This window comes from Salvelinus fontinalis, chromosome 5, assembly GCF_029448725.1.
Source record: "Salvelinus fontinalis isolate EN_2023a chromosome 5, ASM2944872v1, whole genome shotgun sequence".
Taxonomy (NCBI): Eukaryota; Metazoa; Chordata; class Actinopteri; order Salmoniformes; family Salmonidae; genus Salvelinus; species Salvelinus fontinalis.
Genome location: NC_074669.1, coordinates 33,803,270 through 33,822,884, shown reverse-complemented (window position 1 = coordinate 33,822,884; position 19,615 = coordinate 33,803,270). Strand labels below are relative to the sequence as shown.

At 43.8% G+C, this 19,615-nt stretch overlaps 1 protein-coding gene across 1 annotated transcript; it reads left to right on the top strand.

Annotated features, from left to right (window-relative positions):
* Positions 1 to 5,639: 5,639 nt before the first annotated feature.
* Positions 5,640 to 18,040, top strand: LOC129855501 (coiled-coil domain-containing protein 17-like). The gene is made up of 13 exons (XM_055923228.1): positions 5,640 to 6,052; positions 6,119 to 6,253; positions 6,381 to 6,576; positions 7,686 to 7,830; positions 10,803 to 10,910; positions 11,177 to 11,313; positions 11,559 to 11,681; positions 11,876 to 12,084; positions 12,180 to 12,256; positions 12,423 to 12,638; positions 15,385 to 15,607; positions 15,864 to 15,974; positions 17,714 to 18,040. Exons 1-13 carry the CDS (start codon positions 5,864 to 5,866, stop codon positions 17,858 to 17,860), a joined length of 2,016 nt encoding a protein of 671 aa, XP_055779203.1. The 5' UTR covers positions 5,640 to 5,863; the 3' UTR covers positions 17,861 to 18,040.
* The last annotated feature ends 1,575 nt before the right edge of the window (positions 18,041 to 19,615 follow it).

Sequence of the window (19,615 nt, the reverse complement as noted above, 5' to 3'; positions counted from 1 at the left end):
TGTGTGTAGATTGATGAGGGGAATTTAAAAAAAATCTATTTTAGAATAAGGCTGTAACGTAACAAAATGTGGAAAAAGTGAAGTGGTCTGAATACTTTCCGAATGTACTGTATATAAAATATAATATTGGGATGCAAACTCAAAATTGAATGCATTCCAACTCTTTTTATTATTATTTTATTATCCCATAACCATGTGAGGTGTATACTTTCGTTTCAAAGTAGATTTGTTTAAGACTACCAAGGAATACTCTGTGTGACCCTGATTTAGCCCACTGCAGTAAAAGATTACTCCCAAGTATTCTGCCTCCTGGGTGTATGTTATGGGTGTTGAATTGTGCAAATTAGACAAGAGGAGCAACCCAACAAACACACAACCACGACACAATGTTGCCATAACATTGCATCCATGTTGTGTGGTGGTTGTACACTATTGCATGTTCCACCTGTCTGATTGTAAGCACTCTCTGAGTTCTGTCATTTATTCCCAGGATGAACCATAAGAATAAAACTGTTTGGAGTATGTATTTTTGGGGTTGTATAAAACTGTTGCATATTCCTTTCAATAAAACACATTCCTTACATGAATTATTTGTTGTTTAGATATTTGTAATATAATTGGAGAGATTGATAAAAAGAGGTCAGGCTGTTATAGAAAATGACTTTCCAAACCCAACCCCATCATGCTTCACTTCCAGCACCACACTCCTTGATGGACTTGCAGACAATCCAATCACCACTCATTTCCCTTACACTCCCAATCAACCGTGGCTGGACTTCCTCTCACACTTCCTTCAATTAATGCACAGATTTCTGAAGGTCCTATGGGTACTCAACTTTGAAGCTCTCAAAACCACAACCTGGCTGCAACCAATTCCAATATGTTCTTGCTGTGTTGTTCTTCAGACAGCGTGAAATCTATTTAATTACATAATCAAACGTATATTAGCATTTCATACAAACATTTATGCAATAACTCCTAAGAAAGCGTATTCTGAAGTGATGAAACCTTTTTAACAAATTAACAACGTAATGCATTCATCATTTCTAGGGCCAGTAACCGGAGGGTTGTCGGTTCAAATCCCAGGGCTGACGGGGAAATTTGGTGGGAGTGAGCTGGCAACCAGTGGGTTTCTGACATCGGAATCTCAGGTGCCACGTGCTGCCGTTAAGCCCTTGAGCAAGACACTTATAACCCTTAAACTGCTGCTCTGCCGCTGGTTTTTTTGCTGCCTCCAGGGCTGTTAAATTACAGTCCTGGAGGGCTGAAAACTCATCCGTTTTTTGTTTCTACCTCGTAGTTAATTACACTCACCTGGTGTCCCAGGTCTGAATTAGTCCCTTATTAGAAAGACAGGATGAAAACTCGAAGTGTGTCGGCCCTCCAGGACTGACATTGAACAGCCCTAGAGCTTCTTGTGTGTGCATGTGTGGTGCCTGGGGAATAGCATACATTTCCAATTCACATTGGACAATAAAGTTGTATTCTACATTGAAGTACGCTGGTCACAGAGGAATATTCCTTTTGTCTTCCATTCCAGGAGGAACATGTGCTGCCTATTATCTTTTCAGGGAGTAAGTTTTGATTGGCATGGGTGGTTCCTGTTATGAACCTCATAACTAGCCTACATATATTGTTGCACTCGCTTTGTTTAGGGGTCCTAGGCCTAGTGACATGGTCTGTAACCTAAATGAATGTGTGCTTTTACAGTGAAGTGAAAAAGTATTTGCCCCATTTTTGATTTTCTCTATTTTTGCATATTTTTGATATTGAATGTTATCAGATCTTCAAGCAAAACCTAATATTAGATAAAGGGAACATGAGTTTTCAAATAAATAAAACAAAGTACACTTATTTTATTTAGTTAATTAACAATGTGATACCCCAATTTTGTGGTATCCAATTGGTAGTAGTTACAGTCTTGTCTCATCACTGCAACTCACGTACGGACTCTGGAGAGGTGAAGGTCGAGAGCCATGCGTCATCAGAAACACAACCCAACCTAGCCGCACTGCTTCTTAACACAATGCACATTCAACCCGGAAGCCAGCCGCACCAATGTATCGGAGGAAACACCGTACACCTGGCGAGCTGGTCAGAGTGCACTGCACCCGGCCCACCACGGGAGTCGCTAGTGCGCAATGAGACAAGGATATCCCTGCCGGCCAAAACCTCCCTACCTGGAAGACGCTGGGCCAACTGTGCGTCGCCCCATGGACCTCCCGGTCGCGGCTGGCTGAGACAGAGCCTGGGCTCGAACCCAGAATCTCTGGTGGTACAGCTAGCTCTTCGATGCAGTGCCTTTTTAACCACTGCGCCACCCAGGAGGCCTCGCCCCCATTCTCGTCGACACAGCTGCAGTGGAGCAGGTTGAGAGCTTCAAGTTCCTTGGTGTCCACATCACCAACAAACTAACATGGTCCAAGCACACCAAGACAGTAGTGAAGAGGGCATGACAAAACCTATTCCCCCTCAAGAGACTGAAAAGATTTGGCATGGGTCCTCAGATCCTCAAAAGGTTCTTCAGCTGCACCATCGAGAGCATCCTGACTGGTTGCATCACTGCCTGGTATGGCAACTGCTCGGCCTCCGACCGCATGGCACTACAGAGGATAGTGCGTACTGCCCAGTACTTCACTGGGGCCAAGCTTCCCGCCATCCAGGACCTCTATACCAGGCGGTGTCAGAGGAAGGCCCTAAAAATTGTCAAAGACCCTAGCCACCCCAGTCATAGACTATTCTCTCCGCTACCACACGGCAAGTGGTCCCGCAGGGCCAAGTCTAGGTCCAAGGGGTTCTTAACAGCTTCTACCACCAAGCCATAAGACTCCTGAACATCTAATCAAATGGCTACCCAGACTATTTGCATTGCCCCCCCCCCCCCCTTTTGCACTGCTGCAACTCTCTGTTATCTATTCATAGTCACAGCCACTTTAATAACTCTACCTACATGTACATATTACCTCAACTAACCAGTGCACCCGCATCATTGACTCTGTACCGGTACCCCCCTGTGCATAGTCTCGCTATTGCTATTTTACTGCCGCTCTTGAATTAATTGTTACTTTGATTTCTAATTCTCACTCATATTTTTTTTTTAACTGCATTGTTGGTTAGGGGCTCGTAAGTAAGCATTTCACTGTAAAGTCTAAACCTGTTGTATTCGGTGCACGTGACTAATAAAATTTGATTTTGATTTGACATTCCTTACATTAAGCAAATAAGACGCCACAATTTTCTTGTTTTTAATTTACGGATAGCCAGGCCAGATCAGAGGCAGAATGGATGACCAGGGATTCTCTCTTGATAAGTATGTGAATTTGACCATTTTCCTGTCCTGCTAAGCATTTGAAATGTAACAAGAATTGTTGGTGTCATGGAAAATGTATGGAGTAAAAAGTACATTTATTTTCTTTATGAATGTAGCGGAGTAAAAGTTCTCAAATACAAATTACAGATACCCCCCCAAAAACTACTTAAGTAGTACTTTAAAGTATTTTTACTTAAGTACTTTACACCACTGCGCCCAAGAGGCAGCCCTGTTCCAAAACGAATATAATCAACTTTCACCCGGTGCAAAACTGTCTGTGTTTTCTAGTTGAAGAGGAACAGGTTTGGCCAGAACGGTGTTCACCTAAAGCCTCTTCTCAAGGGCCTGCCCCTGCTGTTGTCCTTGAGAAACCCCTTAGAGTCTGAATTAGAAGAGGTTACAGAGACCGAGAGCACCAGTAGCAGCCAGACATCAGATGACGACACAGACTCCTAACGTGGCTTGCACTCTTCTTGCTCATTCACAAGAGACTGGTCATACAGACACTGGTGTGACAGAGGGTTCAGAGGTGACGCCTTCCTGAGGGCTTTTCTTTCTTTCTGCTTTTTCTTTTCTTTCTTTCGATACGTTTTTGTCTTTTCCCAGGAGCAGAAATGTCCATTGAACACAAAACACATCAGAATTGTTATTTTGTATTGGCAAATCAACAACGACGATTTAACTGGCAAATTACTTCATCAATCAATAGTTTATTTTGAAAAGTGGCTTTGACACCTGCTCTTGCTGAAACAATTTGTAGCATTTGTGTTGAGGAAACTATCATTGTGAGCGGTTGATATTGACTTTGCTTCCAGTCCCCTAAATAACCCTTCTATAAGGATTTAGGTTTGTTTTGGTCAATTTTTAAAGTTGACAAATGTTAATGTCTCTGTCTTATTTGAAGAGTGTAAGGCATGCGTTTGCTTATCATCATATTTCCTGTAAGCGGTAGAAAAACTGTAATTTGCAGTAAAGGACAAACATTTTATTTTAATACCATACTGATTTGAATGTAACCAGTTGGGGCATAAACAATAAAACACAAGTTCAGAAGTAATGTCAGTTCCATGTTTAAGTCACACTTCATGTTGGTTATCTCATCGTAGCTGTTGTCTTTTTAATTTTCAGACATGCAAAATGAAAGTTCTTTGGTTGATAGACTGTAAACTTAGTCGCCCAAATCCCCGTACTGCTTGTATTAAGATACAACTTGTTTGCTTTCTTACATGAGGAACTGCTGTTGTAAAATGTATGTGTTTACAGTAGTAGATTTTCAAATTGAAACACTTTTCCTGGCTGGTAGAATTTTTATTTATTTATTTATTTTATTTTACCGTTATTTTACCAGGTAAGTTGACTGAGAACACGTTCTCATTTGCAGCAACGACCTGGGGAATAGTTACAGGGGAGAGGAGGGGGATGAATGAGCCAATTGTAAACTGGGGATTATTAGGTGACCATGATGGTTTGAGGGCCAGATTGGGAATTTAGCCAGGACACCGGGGTTAACACCCTACTCTTACGATAAGTGCCATGGGATCTTTAATGACCTCAGAGAGTCTGGACACCCGTTTTAACGTCCCATCCGAAAGACGGCACCCTACACAGGCCAGTGTCCCCAATCACTGCCCTGGGGCATTGGGATATTTTTTAGACCAGAGGAAAGAGTGCCTCCTACTGGCCCTCCAACACCACTTCCAGCAGCATCTGGTCTCCCATCCAGGGACTGACCAGGACCAACCCTGCTTAGCTTCAGAAGCAAGCCAGCAGTGGTATGCAGGGTGGTATGCTGCTGGTATGAATGTTCAGAGGTTACAGAGACCGAGAGCACCAGTAGCAGCCAGACATCAGATGACGACATGTTCAGAATGTTCAGACAGCTTTACCACAAATGTAAGGCTCTTTGTTTTTTGTTTTATTTTCTAATTTGGTACCGTTGTGTAAAACATTAATTGATTTTGTTTGCATATTGTTCTGGCAGCCTTTAAGGTGGATTGTAAAAAAATATAAAGTGTGAGTTTTGAAAGATTTCAGATGATTTTGATAACATTATTTACAGATTTGGTGTCATGTACTGTACGAGAAAGAAACTACTGCATCTTGGAAAAAGAAAATTCTAATAAACATTTTGCATCAGATTGCCAAAAAGTTGTCTGCTTTTCTGTATCAAATAATCAATCATACAGAAGTGATATGTTTAGTAATAGACTTATCCAGTGACACCTGTAAAACAATATGCGTAGTCAGAGACTATAGAGCTGATTTGAGAATTACGTGTTGTTGCCGTCCGTCCTCCACTCCCTCACAACAGTCGTCGACATGGTGACAGGAACCAACAAACAGGGAAATCACCAGAAGCATATCCAGTCCTGTTACGCACATGAGAAAAGTAACCGCATACCTATCTATGTTTACTTGGTGAGGGGGAAGGGGTAAATAGTCTAATGATTATCTTTGAGCTCATTTAGGAGTACATGTAATGTTTCACTCTTGGGACATGTGGTGTTTGCCTTTTGTTGTTACCCTGCGAAATTGACTAAAACGGACGCAGTGATGGAGTCATTGGGAGAGTTCCGTTGTCGGGAGTGTAGTATGGCATTCCGCTCCCTTGGGCTTCTGGAGAAGCATAAAGCATTATTCTGTATCGGGAGCAGCATTGGAGACCCTATGGTGCTGAGACAAGAGCAGCCTGAGCAAAAGGGACTCTATCCAAAGCCGGCACGCACCCCTGATCTTATAAGGGTAAGTGTGTTAGCTGTTATAGTGGCTCTTGCAGTGTGTCTGTCTAACATTGATTGTTCCTGGTAGCTGAGAGAGCAGCGGGGTACGCACCTACAGAATATGCAGGCGAGGACCATTGACACAGAACGGAGAGCTGGGAAAGAAGATCAACTACGGGGCAGTGTGTCAGAGAGCCCAGCCTTGAGGAACCTTACTAATGAGGTGCCTACCAACGCTTAATCTGAACCATCTAGACATGCAATATAACCTATAGCCACCTTTGTAGTCCCTTTGATATTACATAATATTAATTAACAGACTCAGACAAATGTTATGCTTGAAATTATAGTTTCAAAAGCTGAGGATGTCAATTGAGGGGAGTATGCCCAACCTGCCTACTGAGACCGAGGGTCTGGAGGACCAGGTCCAGGTGTTGGGGAGAAAGTGTGCCCACAGGGAGAGGCTGAGAGAGATGGCAGAGCAGCACGACAAGCAGCTGGCAGAGATACAGACCCACAACCACCTCCTGGAGCAACAGAGAGAGGGTAAGGGGCCATAGAAAGAAGGGGCCACAAAAGGATATGGAGGAATTAATCTCTTATACAGTTTTTCATGTAGAAAAGGTTAAATTGGCTAATGTAATCAGTTACATGTAATCTGATTACAGATACAATGACAAAAAACTAGATTACTGCCTCCCGAGTGGCGTAGCCGTCTAAGGCACTGCACTGCAGTGCTAAAGATGTAACCGATGTGAAATGGCTAGCTAGTTAGTGGTGGTGCGCGCTAATAGCGTTTCAATCGGTGACGTCACTCGCTTTGAGACATTGAAGTAGTGGTTCCCCTTGCTCTGCAAGGGCAGCGGCTTTTGTGGAGCGATGGGTAACGATGCTTCGTGGGTGACTGTTGTTGATGTGTGCAGAGGGTCCCTGGTTCGCGCCCGGGTTGGGGCGAGGGGACGGACTAAAGTTAAACTGTTACAAAGGCGTCACTACAGACCTAGGTACGATCCAACTGGCTGTGATTGGGAGTCCCATAGGGCGGCGCACAATTGTCCGGGTTAAGGGAGGGTTTGGCCAGGGGGCTTTACTTGGCTCATCGCGCTCTAGCAACTCCTTGTACTGGGCCGGGTGCCTGCAGGCTGACCTCTGTCATCAGGTGAACGGTGTTCCACACATTGGTGCGGGCGGGTGTTAAGAAGCACGGTTTGGTCGGTCATGTTTCGGAGGACGCATGACACGACCTTCGCCTCTCGAGCCCGTTGGGGAGTTGCAGCGATGAGACAAGATTGAAATTGGGGAGGAAAAGGGGGGGGGTGGGGGGGGGGTGTTTAAAAAAGAGATGACTTCTTGTATCATTTTTTTATTCAGAAAGGATATTTTCAAAAACAAAATACATTATGATACTTTTCTGTTTTCTCAATGACATTCAAGTGAAGTTTATTCCACCGGAGAAAGTCTGACCACGAGTCAGAGACCACTACACCAAATGTGCTTGATGGTACATTTTTGTGTTTTTCTTAAGGGGAAAGTAATCCAAAAGTAACAATATTCAGATTAAGTAACTGAGTTTTGGGTAAAATTAAGTTAATGATTACAATTTTGGACAGGTAACTAGTAACTGTAATGGATTACATTTAGTATGTGTATGTCAGACATTGCATGGCAGCTTGGGGCCCTGGCAGGGCAGGGCAGCACGGCCCACCTGGAGACTTTGCTGCTGGAGCTGAGGGATCGGGAGGAGAGAAACGAAGAGGCTCTACAGCAACTCAAAGACCACATCACTACCCTGCAGCCTGGGTGAGTCCACTAGATGGCAGCAAATGACCATCTCACACACTCACAGTACATACAGTCATGGCCAAAAGTTTTGAGAATGACAAAAATATTAATTTCCACAAAGTTTGCTGCTTCAGTGTCTTAAGATATTTTTGTCAGATGTTACTATGGAATACTGAAGTATAATTACAAGCATTTCATAAGTTTAAAAGGCTTTTATTGACAATTACATGAAGTTGATGCAAAGAGTCAATATTTGCAGTGTTAAACCTTCTTTTTCAAGACCTCTGCAATCCGCCCTGGCATGCTGTCAATTAATTTCTGGGCCACATCCTGACTGAAGGCAGCCTATTCTTGCATAATCAATGCTTGGAGTTAGTCAGAATTTGAGTGTTTTTGTTTATCCACCCGCCTCTTGAGGAATGACCACAAGTTCTCAATGGGATCAAGGTCTGGGGAGTTTCCTGGCCATGGACCCAAAATATCAATGTTTTGTTCCCCGAGCCACTTAGTTATCACTTTTGCCTTATGGCAAGGTGCTCCATCATGCTGGAAAAAGCATTGTTCGTCACCAAACTGTTCCTGAATGGTTGGGAGAGGTTTCTCTCAGAGGATGTGTTGGTACGATTCTTTATTCATGGCTGTGTTCTTAGGCAAAATTGTGAGTGAGCCCACTCCCTTGGCTGAGAAGCAACCCCACACATGAATGGTCTCAGGATGCTTTACTGTTGGCATGACACAGGACTGATAGTAGCGCTCACCTTGTCTTCTCCGGACAAGCTTTTTTCCGGATGCCCCAAACAATCGGAAAGGGAATTCATCAGAGAAAATGACTTTACCCCAGTCCTCAGCAGTCCAATCCCTGTACCTTGTGCAGAATATCAGTCTGTCCCTGATGTTTTTCCTGGAGAGAAGTGGCTTCTTTGCTGCCTTTCTTGACACCAGGCCATCCTCCAAAAGTCTTCGCCTCACTGTGCGTGCAGATGCACTCACACCTGCCTGCTGCCATTCCTGAGCAAGCTCTGTACTGGTGGTGCCCCGATCCCGCAGCTGAATCAACTTTAGGAGACGGTCCTGGCACTTGCTGGACTTTCTTGGGCGCTCCGAAGCCTTCTTCACAACAATTGAACTGCTCTCCTTGAAGTTCTTGATTATCCGATAAATGGTTGATTTAGGTGCAATTTTACTAGCAGCAATATCCTTGCCTGTGAAACCCTTTTTGTGCAAACCAAAGATGATGGCACGTGTTTCCTTGCAGGTAACCATGGTTGACAGAGGAAGAACAATGATTCCAAGCACCACCCTCCTTTTGAAACTTCCAGACTGTTATTCGAACTCAATCAGCATGACAGAGTGATCTCCAGCCTTGTCCTCGTCAACACTCACAGCTGTGTTAATGAGAGAATCACTGACATGATGTCAGCTGGTCCTTTTGTGGCAGGGCTGAAATGCAGTGGAAATGTTTTTGGGGGATTCAGTTCATTTGCATGGCAAAGAGGGACTTAGCAATTCATCTGATCACTCTTCATAACATTCTGGAGTATATGCAAATTGCCATCATACAAACTGAGGCAGCTGACTGTGAAAATGTATATTTGTGTCATTCTCAAAACTTTTGTCCACGACTGTACAGTTGAAGTCGGAAGTTTACATACACCTTAGCCAAATACATTTAAACTCAGTTTTTCACTTTTAATCCTAGTAAAAATGCCCTGTCTAAGGTCAGTTAGGATCACCACTTTATTTTAAGAAAGTGAAATGTTAGAATAATAGCAGAGAGGATGAATTATTTCAGCTTTTATTTCTTTCATCACATTCCCAGGGGGTCAGAAGTTTACATACACTCAATTAGTATTTGGTAGCAATCCCTTTAAATTGTTTAACTTGGGTCAAATATTTCAGGTAGCCTTCCACAAGCTTCCCACAATAAGTTGGGTGAATTTTGGCCCATTCCTCCTGACAGAGTAGGCCTCCTTGCTCACACACTTTTTCAGTTCTGCCCACAAATTTTCTATAGGATTGAGGTCAGGGCTTTATGATGGCCACTCCAATACCTTGACTTTGTTGTCCTTAAGTCGTTTTGCCATAACTTTGGAAGTATCCTTGGGGTCAAAAAGTACGATCTTTGTCCCCATGTGCAGTTGCAAACCGTAGTCTGGCTTTTTTAATGGTGGCTTTTGGAGGGTTAGCTTCTTCCTTGCTGAGCAGCCTTTCAGGTTATGTCGATATAGAACTCGTTTTACTGTGGATATAGATCATTTTGTACCTGTTTCCTCCAGCATCTTCACAAGGTCCTTTGCTGTTGTTTTGGGATTGATTTGCACTTTTCGCACCAAAGTACGTTCATCTCTAGGGAGACAGAACGTGTCTCCTTTCTGAGTGGTAGGACGGCTGCGTGGTCCCATGGTGTTTATACTTGCGTACTATTGTTTGTACAGATGAACGTGGTACCTTCAGGCGTTTGGAAATTGCTCCCAAGGATGAACCAATTTTTTTTCTGAGGTCTTGGTTGATTTCTTTTCATTTTCCCATGATGTCAAGCAAAGAGGCACTGAGTTTGAAGGTAGGCTTTGAAATAGATCCACAGTGACACCTCCAATTGACTCAAATTATGTCAATTAGCCTATCAGAAGATTCTAAAGCCATGACATAATTTTCTGGAATTTTCCAAGCAGTTTAAAAGGCACAGTCAACTTACTGTAAGTAAACTTCTGACCCACTGGAATTGTGATAATTGTGATAAGTGAAATAATCTGTCTCTGTTAATAATTTTTGGAAAAAGTACTTGTGCCATGCACAAAGTAGATGTCCTAACCGACTTGCCAAAATGAGTTTGTTAACAAGAAATGTGTGGAGCGGTTGAAAAACAGGTATGTAAACTTCCGACTTCAACTGTAAGTGATGAGTTATAACAAGTTATAAATAGACATGGTTATAAACTAGAAGAAAAAAAGGAACATACAAACAAAGATGTTCTTCTGTGCTTTTCATAGGGTCAAAGAGGTCACGTTTGACTCACCCAACCCTGACCACAGGAAGGGACATAATGTCAACTTTGACCTAATATCCTCTGTGGATGGACTCCTCTCCACCCAAATAAGGTAAGTAATATTTGTATGTCTTAGTGTAGCTATAACCTCATAGAACAAAAAGTACACATTATTATTAGCACCATTGTTGGTGATATTAGAAGCTGTAATCATAGAGCAAGTAGCTGTCAGGTCATTATTCAAAAAGAAAATGTGTTCTCAATGACTTACCTTGTTAAATAGTTGCTGTAGTGTTAGTAGTAGCAATGTACGGTATTACTATCCTGCAGCATATCTGTATCTATGTCTGTGTTTGACTGTGTCTGTTGGTGTTACAGAGCTCTGAGGCTGGACTACATGCAGTCAGGTGGTTCTGATCCAGCTGTCCTGGCCCAGATGCATGACATGCAGGCAGAGGCCCACACTATGGAGCAACAGGCCCAATCTGGGACTGACAACAATGGCAGGAGGAAGAGTGAGTGTCAATCCTGCATGGTCCTTCATTGGGGTATGGAGGATGTCACATTTGGTGCTTTGGTGCCACCTTGAGTGATTTGTTTCTACTGTGCATGTTTATGTCTGCCTGCACCTATTTGTCTTTCTGTTGTCTTTAAGAGACAAAGAACTGTATACCGTTTGTTTTTTAAAGAAGAAAGTACTGTATCCTCTTAACTTTGGTGCCTCTCTAACCACCCCTTCTCTCCCGCATTCTCTGCCCAGGGATGAAGCCTTCTCAGCGGGCTGGGAACTCAGAGGTCCTGGCTGTGGAGCAAGAGAACCAGAGACTGGAGGACGAGATCTTCAGAATCCAGTTGGCCAGAGACAAACACCGTCAGGAAGATGGTGGGTTGTCCTCTCCATCTCATCTCTGTGATTAACATGCACATAATTATAGACAAGCAACATTGCTGATAAACAATGGCAGTTAGGAGTAACCACATTCACAGTGACTACTATGGGATGTGTAGAATTAGAATCCATTCCAATGCTTCTAGAATCATTCTAATTCGATGGGATTCTATATTCCTTTGATCCAGTTGCAGTGGGGTCTGAGCTCCATCAGATCCAGAGAGAACACACCCACTACATGGCCAGCATTCAGGCTGAACTCGAGAGCCTTCGCAGGGAAGTAGAGCGAGCCAGAGAGGGCCCTAGGGACAGGAGGCTGCCCCCACCCCCTCCACCTCTGTTCCCTGCCCCACCAGCCATGCATCCCCTTGCCCAGATATATGCACCTCCAGCCCTGGTAAAGCTATGATGTTAATATTGCTGTTTATATATCTGGTTTTCTCTGACGACATTAGGCCCATATTGTATATCCCCCATATGTTCTTGTTGCAGACCCAGCCCAGGCCCCATTCCTCGCTCAAGGAAAGGCATGTACTCGACTACCTTGGGCCTGCGCCCTATGACCCTGCGTGAGTCCATTATGACTAGCACATCTATGTTGGCTATTTCAGTTTTCTATATGATTAAAATTAAACATTACCTTCACATACATTATTAGAGACACATGTATGTAACTAACTCAGATGTGCAGGTATGAAGTACCTCTAAACTACTCTAAACCCTGTTGATTTGCAGGGCTGGTTTTGCTGTCTTTTATGACTTGATGCTTGGGGTAGATGCCACACTGAGGGTTCTGCGTCCGGTGGCTGGTCTCTACTCTGGAGGCCAGGAGGTGGGGCGGCCCACCCCATTGCCCCCTACACAGTGCCAGCCTGGAGGGGGTCAGCCTTACAGCCAAACTGTGCCCCCTGGGAACTATGCCCTACTGGCAGTCAAACAGCCTATGCCCAGGTAAGCAATGCGCCCGGAGAAGAAAAAGTACCTGTGAAACTCATCCATAGCATGTTGGCTGGAGTCTATCGGTGACAGCCCACCTTCCCTGAGATCAAAAGGCAATTGTTGCTCCCTGAGTGACAGACTTGTCTCGTGCTCTGTTAGCTAAGGTTTCCTTTGAGTTGTGTGTGGTGTTGTTCAGAAGGTTGCATGTTCACTACAACTTAGGGTGGAATTAAAATGCACTCTTTTACATTTGTCTAAGACAAAACTCTGCCTCCCAAGTGGCGCAGAGGTCTAAGGCAGTGCAGCGCAGTGCTAGAGGCGTCACTACAGACCCGGGTTTGATCCCGGGTCTGTAGCCAGCCGCGACCGGGAGACCCATGAGGCGGCCCACAATTGGCCCAGCGTCGTCCGGGTTAGGGGAGGGTTTGGTCTGCCGGGATGGCCATGTCCCATCGCGCTCTAGTGACTCCTTGTGGCGGGCCGGGCACATGCATGCTGACTTTGGACACCAGCTGGACGGTGTTTCCTCTGACACATTGGTGCGGCTGGCTTCTGGGTTAAGCGAGCAGTGTGTCAAGAAGCAGTGCGGCTTGGCAGGGTCATGTTTCAGAGTACGCATGGCTCTCGACCTTCACCTTTCCGAGTCCGTACGGGAGTTGCAGCGATGGGAGGAGACTAACTACCAATTAGATATCACGAAATTGGAAAGAAAAAGGGGTAAAAAAATACAAATAAACATATATACACATACAGTGGCAAGAAAAAGTATGTGAACCCTCTGGATTTCTGCATAAATTGGTCCTAAAATTAGATCGGTCTTCATCTAAGTCACAACAACGGACAAACACAGTCGGCTTAAACTAATAACACACAAATTATTGTATTTATCTTGTCTATATTGAATACATAATTTAAACACTGACAGTGTAGGTTGGAAAAAGCATGTGAACCCTTAGGCTAATGACTTCTCCAAAAGCTAATTGGAGTCAGGAGTCAGCTAACCTGGAGTACAACCATTGAGACGAGATTAGAGATGTTGGTTAGAGCTGCCCTGCCCTATAGAAAACACTCACAAAATTTGAGTTTGCTATTCACAAGAAGCATTGCCTGCCTTGAACTTTAGAGATCGAAGACTCAAGATTAAGAATTGTATAAAGCTGGAAAGGGTTACAAAAGTATCTCTAAAAGCCTTGATGTTCATCAGTGACCTCAAGAGAGCGGATCCCACCAGACATCCCAAGAATATTGCTGAACTGAAACAGTATTGTAAAGAGGAATGATCCAAAATTCCTCCTCCTGACCTACAGAAACCATTTGGTTGAGGTTATTGCTGCCAAAGGAGGGTAAACCAGTTCCTGAATGAATGTTTCCACGGTGTGTTCAATAAAGACATGAAAACGTATAATTGTTTGTGTGCTATTAGTTTAAGCAGACTGTGTTTGTCTATTGTTGTGACTCAGATGAAGATCAGATCAAATTTGATGACCAATTTATGCAGAAGTCCAGGTAAGTCCAAAGGGTTCACATACTTTTTCTTGCCACTATATGTACACACACTACCGTTCAAAAGTTTGGGGTCATTTAGAAATGTCCTTGTTTTTGAAAGATAAGCAAAAATGTTTGTCCATTAAAATGACATCAAATTGGTCAGAAACAGTGTAGACATGGTTAATGTTGTAAATGACTATTGTAGCTGGAAACGGCTGATTTTTTATGGAATATCTACATATTCATATGTCTAGTTTGAGAAACAGATGCCTCAAGTCCTCAACTGGCAGCTTCATTAAATAGTATCTGCAAAACACCAGTCTCAATGTCAACAGTGAAGAGGTGACTCCGGGATGCTGGCCTTCTAGGCAGAGTTGCAAAGAAAAAGCCATATCTCAGACTGGCCAATAAAAATACAAGATTAAGATGGGCAAAAAAACACAGGACAGAGGAACTCTGTCTAGAAGGCCAGCATCCCGGAGTGGCCTCCTCACTGTTGACGTTGAGACTAGTGTTTTGCGGGTACTATTTAATGAAGCTGCCACTTGAGGACTTGTGAAGTGTCGTTTTCTCAAACTAGACACTAATGTACTTGTCCTCTTGCTCAGTTGTGCACCGGGGCCTCCCACTCCTCCTTCTATTCTGGTTAGAGCCAGTTTACGCTGTTCTGTGAAGGGAGTAGTACACAGCATTGTACGAGATCTTCAGTTTCTAGGCAATTTCTCACATGGAATAGCCTTCATTTCTCAGAACAAGAATAGACTGACGAGTTTCAGAAGACAGGTCTATGTTTCTGGCCATTTTGAGCCTGTAATCGAACCCACAAATGCTGATGCTCCAGATACTCAACTAGTCTAATGAAGGCCAGTTTTATTTCTTCTTTAAGCAGAAAAACAGTTTTCAGCTGTGCTAACATAATTGCAAAAGGTTTTACTAATGATCAATTAGCCTTTTAAAATTATAAACTTGAATTAGCTAACACAACGTGCCATTGGAACACAGGAGTGATTGTTGCTGATAATGGGCCTCCGTAGATATTCCATTAAAAAATCATCCGTTTCCAGCTACAATAGTTATTTACAACATTAACAATGTCTCCACTGTATTTCTGATCAATTTGATGTTATTTTAAATGGAGAAAAAAGTGCTTTTCTTTCAAAACAAGGAAATTTCTAAGTGACCCCAAACCTTTGAACGGTACTATATATATATATATATATATATATATATATATATAATAATAATAAAAGACGAAACACTCTACCTTCAGGATGCAGCCGTCTCCCTCCCTGTCTCTGGTGGTTGAGCTTCAAGCTGCCGGAAGACTGGACACCTACGGTCAGGAGGTCCAGAGGCTAGTGTCCCGGGGCTGGGCACGGCTGGAGCTCTTCGACCAGCACAACCAGCTCCAGAGCGGATACTGGAGAGTGCCAGTACGTGCCCTCCCCATCCGACCATCCCTCAGTCCAGTCCAGCTCAACTCAGTCCCCCAGGTGAGGGTAGACACCCGTCTGGCTGACTGCTAGTGGTTAGAATGAAGCTGGATTGAATATCCATTATACATAATGATGTCTTAAACATGACAATATCAGTTGAGGATGATATACATATAGCATTTTTCCCAACAAATAAAATACTGTTATGTGTTAGGAAGTCATGAGGTGTGAAAGCCACGTGAGATGACATGACACATGATGAAACACACACTAAGGGGGTCAGACGTCTAAGTCGTGTGTCTGTGTTCTCTAGGTGGGCAACATGGAGCTGTGTTTACGGGTGGTCAATGCTCGGGACCGGGACGTGCAGTCCCTCGCTAAGATTGACCCAAGCAACACCAGCCACTATAAGTACCCCTCCATGGTACATTTCATTATGTTCTCCAAAAATCACCCTTTTCTGACCACATCATTGTACTGTTTCAACATGACTCTGTTTGCCAGTTGTGTGGTAACTTACAGCGTCTTCGGAAAGTATTCAGACCCCTTGACTTTTTCCACATTTTGTTAGGTTACAGCCATATTCTAAAATGTATTAAAATTATTTCCCCCCTCTCAATCTACACACAATACCCCATAATGACAAAGCAAAAACAGGTTTGTAAAAATAAAAAACAGAAATATCACATTTACATAAGTATTCAGACCCTTCACTCAGTACTTTGTTGAATCACCTTTGGCAGCGATTACAGCCTAGAGTCTTCGTGGGTATCACACTACAAGCTTGGCACACCTGTATTTGGGGAGTTTCTCCCAATCTTCTCTGCAGATCCTCTCAAGCTCTGTCAGATTAGATGGGGAGCATTGCAGCACAGCTATTTTCAGGTCTCTCCAGAGATGTTAGATTGGGTTCAAGTCCAGGCTTTGGCTGGGAGATCAGGTTCAAGTCCAGGCTTTGGCTGGGCCACTCAAGGACATTCAGAGACTTGTCCCGAAGCCACTCCTGCATTGTCTTGGCTGTGTGCTTAGGGTCGCTGTCCTGTTGGAAGGTGAACCGTCACCCCAGTCTGAGGTCCGGAGCAGTTTTTCATCTAGGATCTCTCTGTACTTTGCTCTGTTCATCTTTGCCTCAATCCTGACTAGTCTCCCAGTCCCTGCTGCCACCATGCTTCACCGTAGGGATGATGCCAGGTTTCCTCCAGAAGTGACACTCAGCATTTAGGCCAAAGAGTTCCATCTTGGTTTCATCACACCAGAGAATCTTGTTTCTCATGGTCTGAGAGTCCTTTAGGTGCCAAGCGGGCTGTCATGTGCCTTTTACTGAGGAGTGGCTTCCGTCTGGCCACTATACCATACAGGCCTGATTGGTGAAGTGCTGCAGAGATCTTTGTCCTTCTGGAAGGTTCTCCCATCTCCACAGTGGAACTCTAGAGTTCTGTCAGTGACCATCGGGTTCTTGGTCACCACCCCGACCAAGGTCCTTCTCCCCCGATTGCTCAGTTTGGCCAGGTGGATAGCTCTAAGAAGAGTCATGGTGGTTCCAAACTTCTTCCATTTAAGAATGATGGCCACTGTGCTCTTGGGGACCTTCAATGCTGCAGAAATGTGTTGGTACCCTTCTCCAGATAGGTGCCTCGACACAATCCTGTCTCGGAGCTCTACAGACAATTCCTTCGACCTCATGGCTTGGTTTTTGCTCTCTCGTGCACTGTCAACTATGTGACCTTATATAGACAGGTGTGTGCCTTTCCAAATCATGTCCAATCAATTGAATTTACCACAGGTGGACTCCAATCAAGATGTAGAAACATCTCAAGGATGATCAATGGAAACAGAATGCACCTGATCTCAATTTCGAGTCTCGTAGCAAAGGGTCTAAATACTTATGTGAATAAGGTTTTTATTTGCAAACATTTCTAAAAACATGTTTTTGCTTTGTCATTTTGGGGTAGATTGCTGAGGATTTTTTTTTGTTTAATACATTTTAGAATAAGGTTGTAACGTAACAAAATGTGGAACAAGTCAAGGGGTCTAAATACTTTCCGAAGGCACTGTATGCCTTAAAAAAATGCTGTAGATACTGACCTGGTGTGTTCAGTCCATCATAAAGCTTCAGAGTTTATTCTGTTGATAGTGGTTATTTTGTGTACTCTGTCATTACAGGTGTCCAATATCCCTGCAACTCTTCAAGGAAATAGACCCCTTTCCATGTCAACATTACAGCCCTCGGCTGCCAATCACTTTCTCTCTCTCCTTCCCTACACTGATCACAAAGACCCTCCCCCCATGGAGGAACCCAATCAGAGGTGATTGATGATGATGCTGATGATTTTAGTGCATGGAAATCAATCAAATTATCACTGTGATTATTTAGGAGAGAGAGAGGTGTACATGTATGTTACTTCATTTGACCTTTTCCATTGATTGTTGTTAGTTGTCTGGATGTGTTGTTCATTTACAATGTGCAAATAAAGACACAAAAACCCATGACACATTTTTTCATTGTTTTCAATTATGGTATTATGACAAAGACCGTTAACATACACTACACAAAAGTATGCAGATTTGGCTATTTCAGCCACACCCGTTGCTGACAGGTGTATAAAATCGAGCACACAGCCATGCAATCTCCATAGAAAACATTTGCTTTAGAATGGCCTTACTGAAGAGTTTCAACGTGGCACCGGCAAAGGATGCCACCTTTCCAAGTCAGTTTGTCAAAATTCTTCCCCGGTCAACTGTAAGTGCTGTTATTGTGAAGTGGAAACGTCTAGGCTGTGAAGTGGTAGACCCCAAAGCTCACAGAACAAGACCGCCAAGTGCTGAAGCGCGTAAAAATCGTCTGTCCTCAGTTTTAATACTCACTACTGAGTTCCAAACTGCCTCTGGGAGCAACGTCAGCACAAGACCTGTTCGTCGGGAGCTTCATTAAATGGATTTCCATGGCCGAGCAGCCACACACAAGCCTAAGATCAACATGCCCAAAGCCAACCTTTGGCTGGAGTGGTGTAAAGCTCGCCGCCATTGGTCTCTGGAGTGATGAATCACCATCTGGCAGTCTGACGGACGCAAGTTTGGTGGAGGAGGAATAATGGTCTGGGGCTGTTCTTCATGGTTCAGGCAAGGCCCCTTAGTTCCAGTGAAGGGAACTTTTAATGCTGTAGCATACAATGACATTCCTGGTGGACATTCCTGCAGTCAGCATGCCAATCGCACGCTCCCTCAAAACTTGATACATCTGTGATATTGTGTTGTGACAAAACTGCACATTTTAGAGTGGCCTTTTATTGTCCTATGCACCTGTGTTATGAACATGCTGTTTAATCAGCTCATTGATATGCCACACCTGTCAGGTGGATGGATTATCTTGGCAAAAGAGAAATGCTAACAGTGATCTAAACAAATTTCTGGTCTAATTTTTTTTGGTGCATATGGAACATTTCTGAGATCTTTTACTTCAGCTCATGAAACATGGGACCAACCCTTTACATATTGCGTTTATATATTTATTCAGTATAATTTAGCTGGAATCTAATATATTTCCACAATACACACCAACCAACCCTGCTCTGTTACTGCACGTGGGTTTCAGTGAGATTGATCCCCTGCTTTTTGGAGGACAAGGAGGTAGAGAAGGGTTGGGGATCCCCTCAGGGAGAAAGAAGCCTTTGACTGATGGGCTACAGCCAAAAGACTAGAAAGGTGAGCGAAGGTGTTTCTGTCTCTTCAGTCTACTAGTCAGACAGTATATCCGTCTATCAGGCAGGCAGTTGTGACTTTCTCTTCCCTCCCTGTTGCCTCACAGATCTGTGGGCTCAGTATTCCACTGCTGCACTTTCACAGCACGCTCCTCCATCACTCATGGCGACTTCATTTTCAGCAATGTGCCAGTACCTACTTTGAATCGCGCTTGGTTGACTGTTTCATACAGAGCTCCTTCCACCCCCCCCCCCCCCCCCCCCCCCTCCAGATTAATTTTGGTGGGCTCTCACCTGGCATGGGCATGGTTCTGAGCTTCTACAACTGGCCAGCAGGGAGCAGTGTTTCCTGGAGTGGGATGGTCAA

Coding starts and splice junctions, on each gene's coding strand:
- LOC129855501 (XM_055923228.1), top strand. CDS start 5,864: ATGGAGTCATTGGGAGAGTTCCGTTGTCGGGAGTGTAGTATGGCATTC. Junction 11,682..11,875: donor CAAACACCGTCAGGAAGATG/GTGGGTTGTCCT, acceptor CCTTTGATCCAG/TTGCAGTGGGGTCTGAGCTC. Junction 12,085..12,179: donor TATATGCACCTCCAGCCCTG/GTAAAGCTATGA, acceptor TTCTTGTTGCAG/ACCCAGCCCAGGCCCCATTC.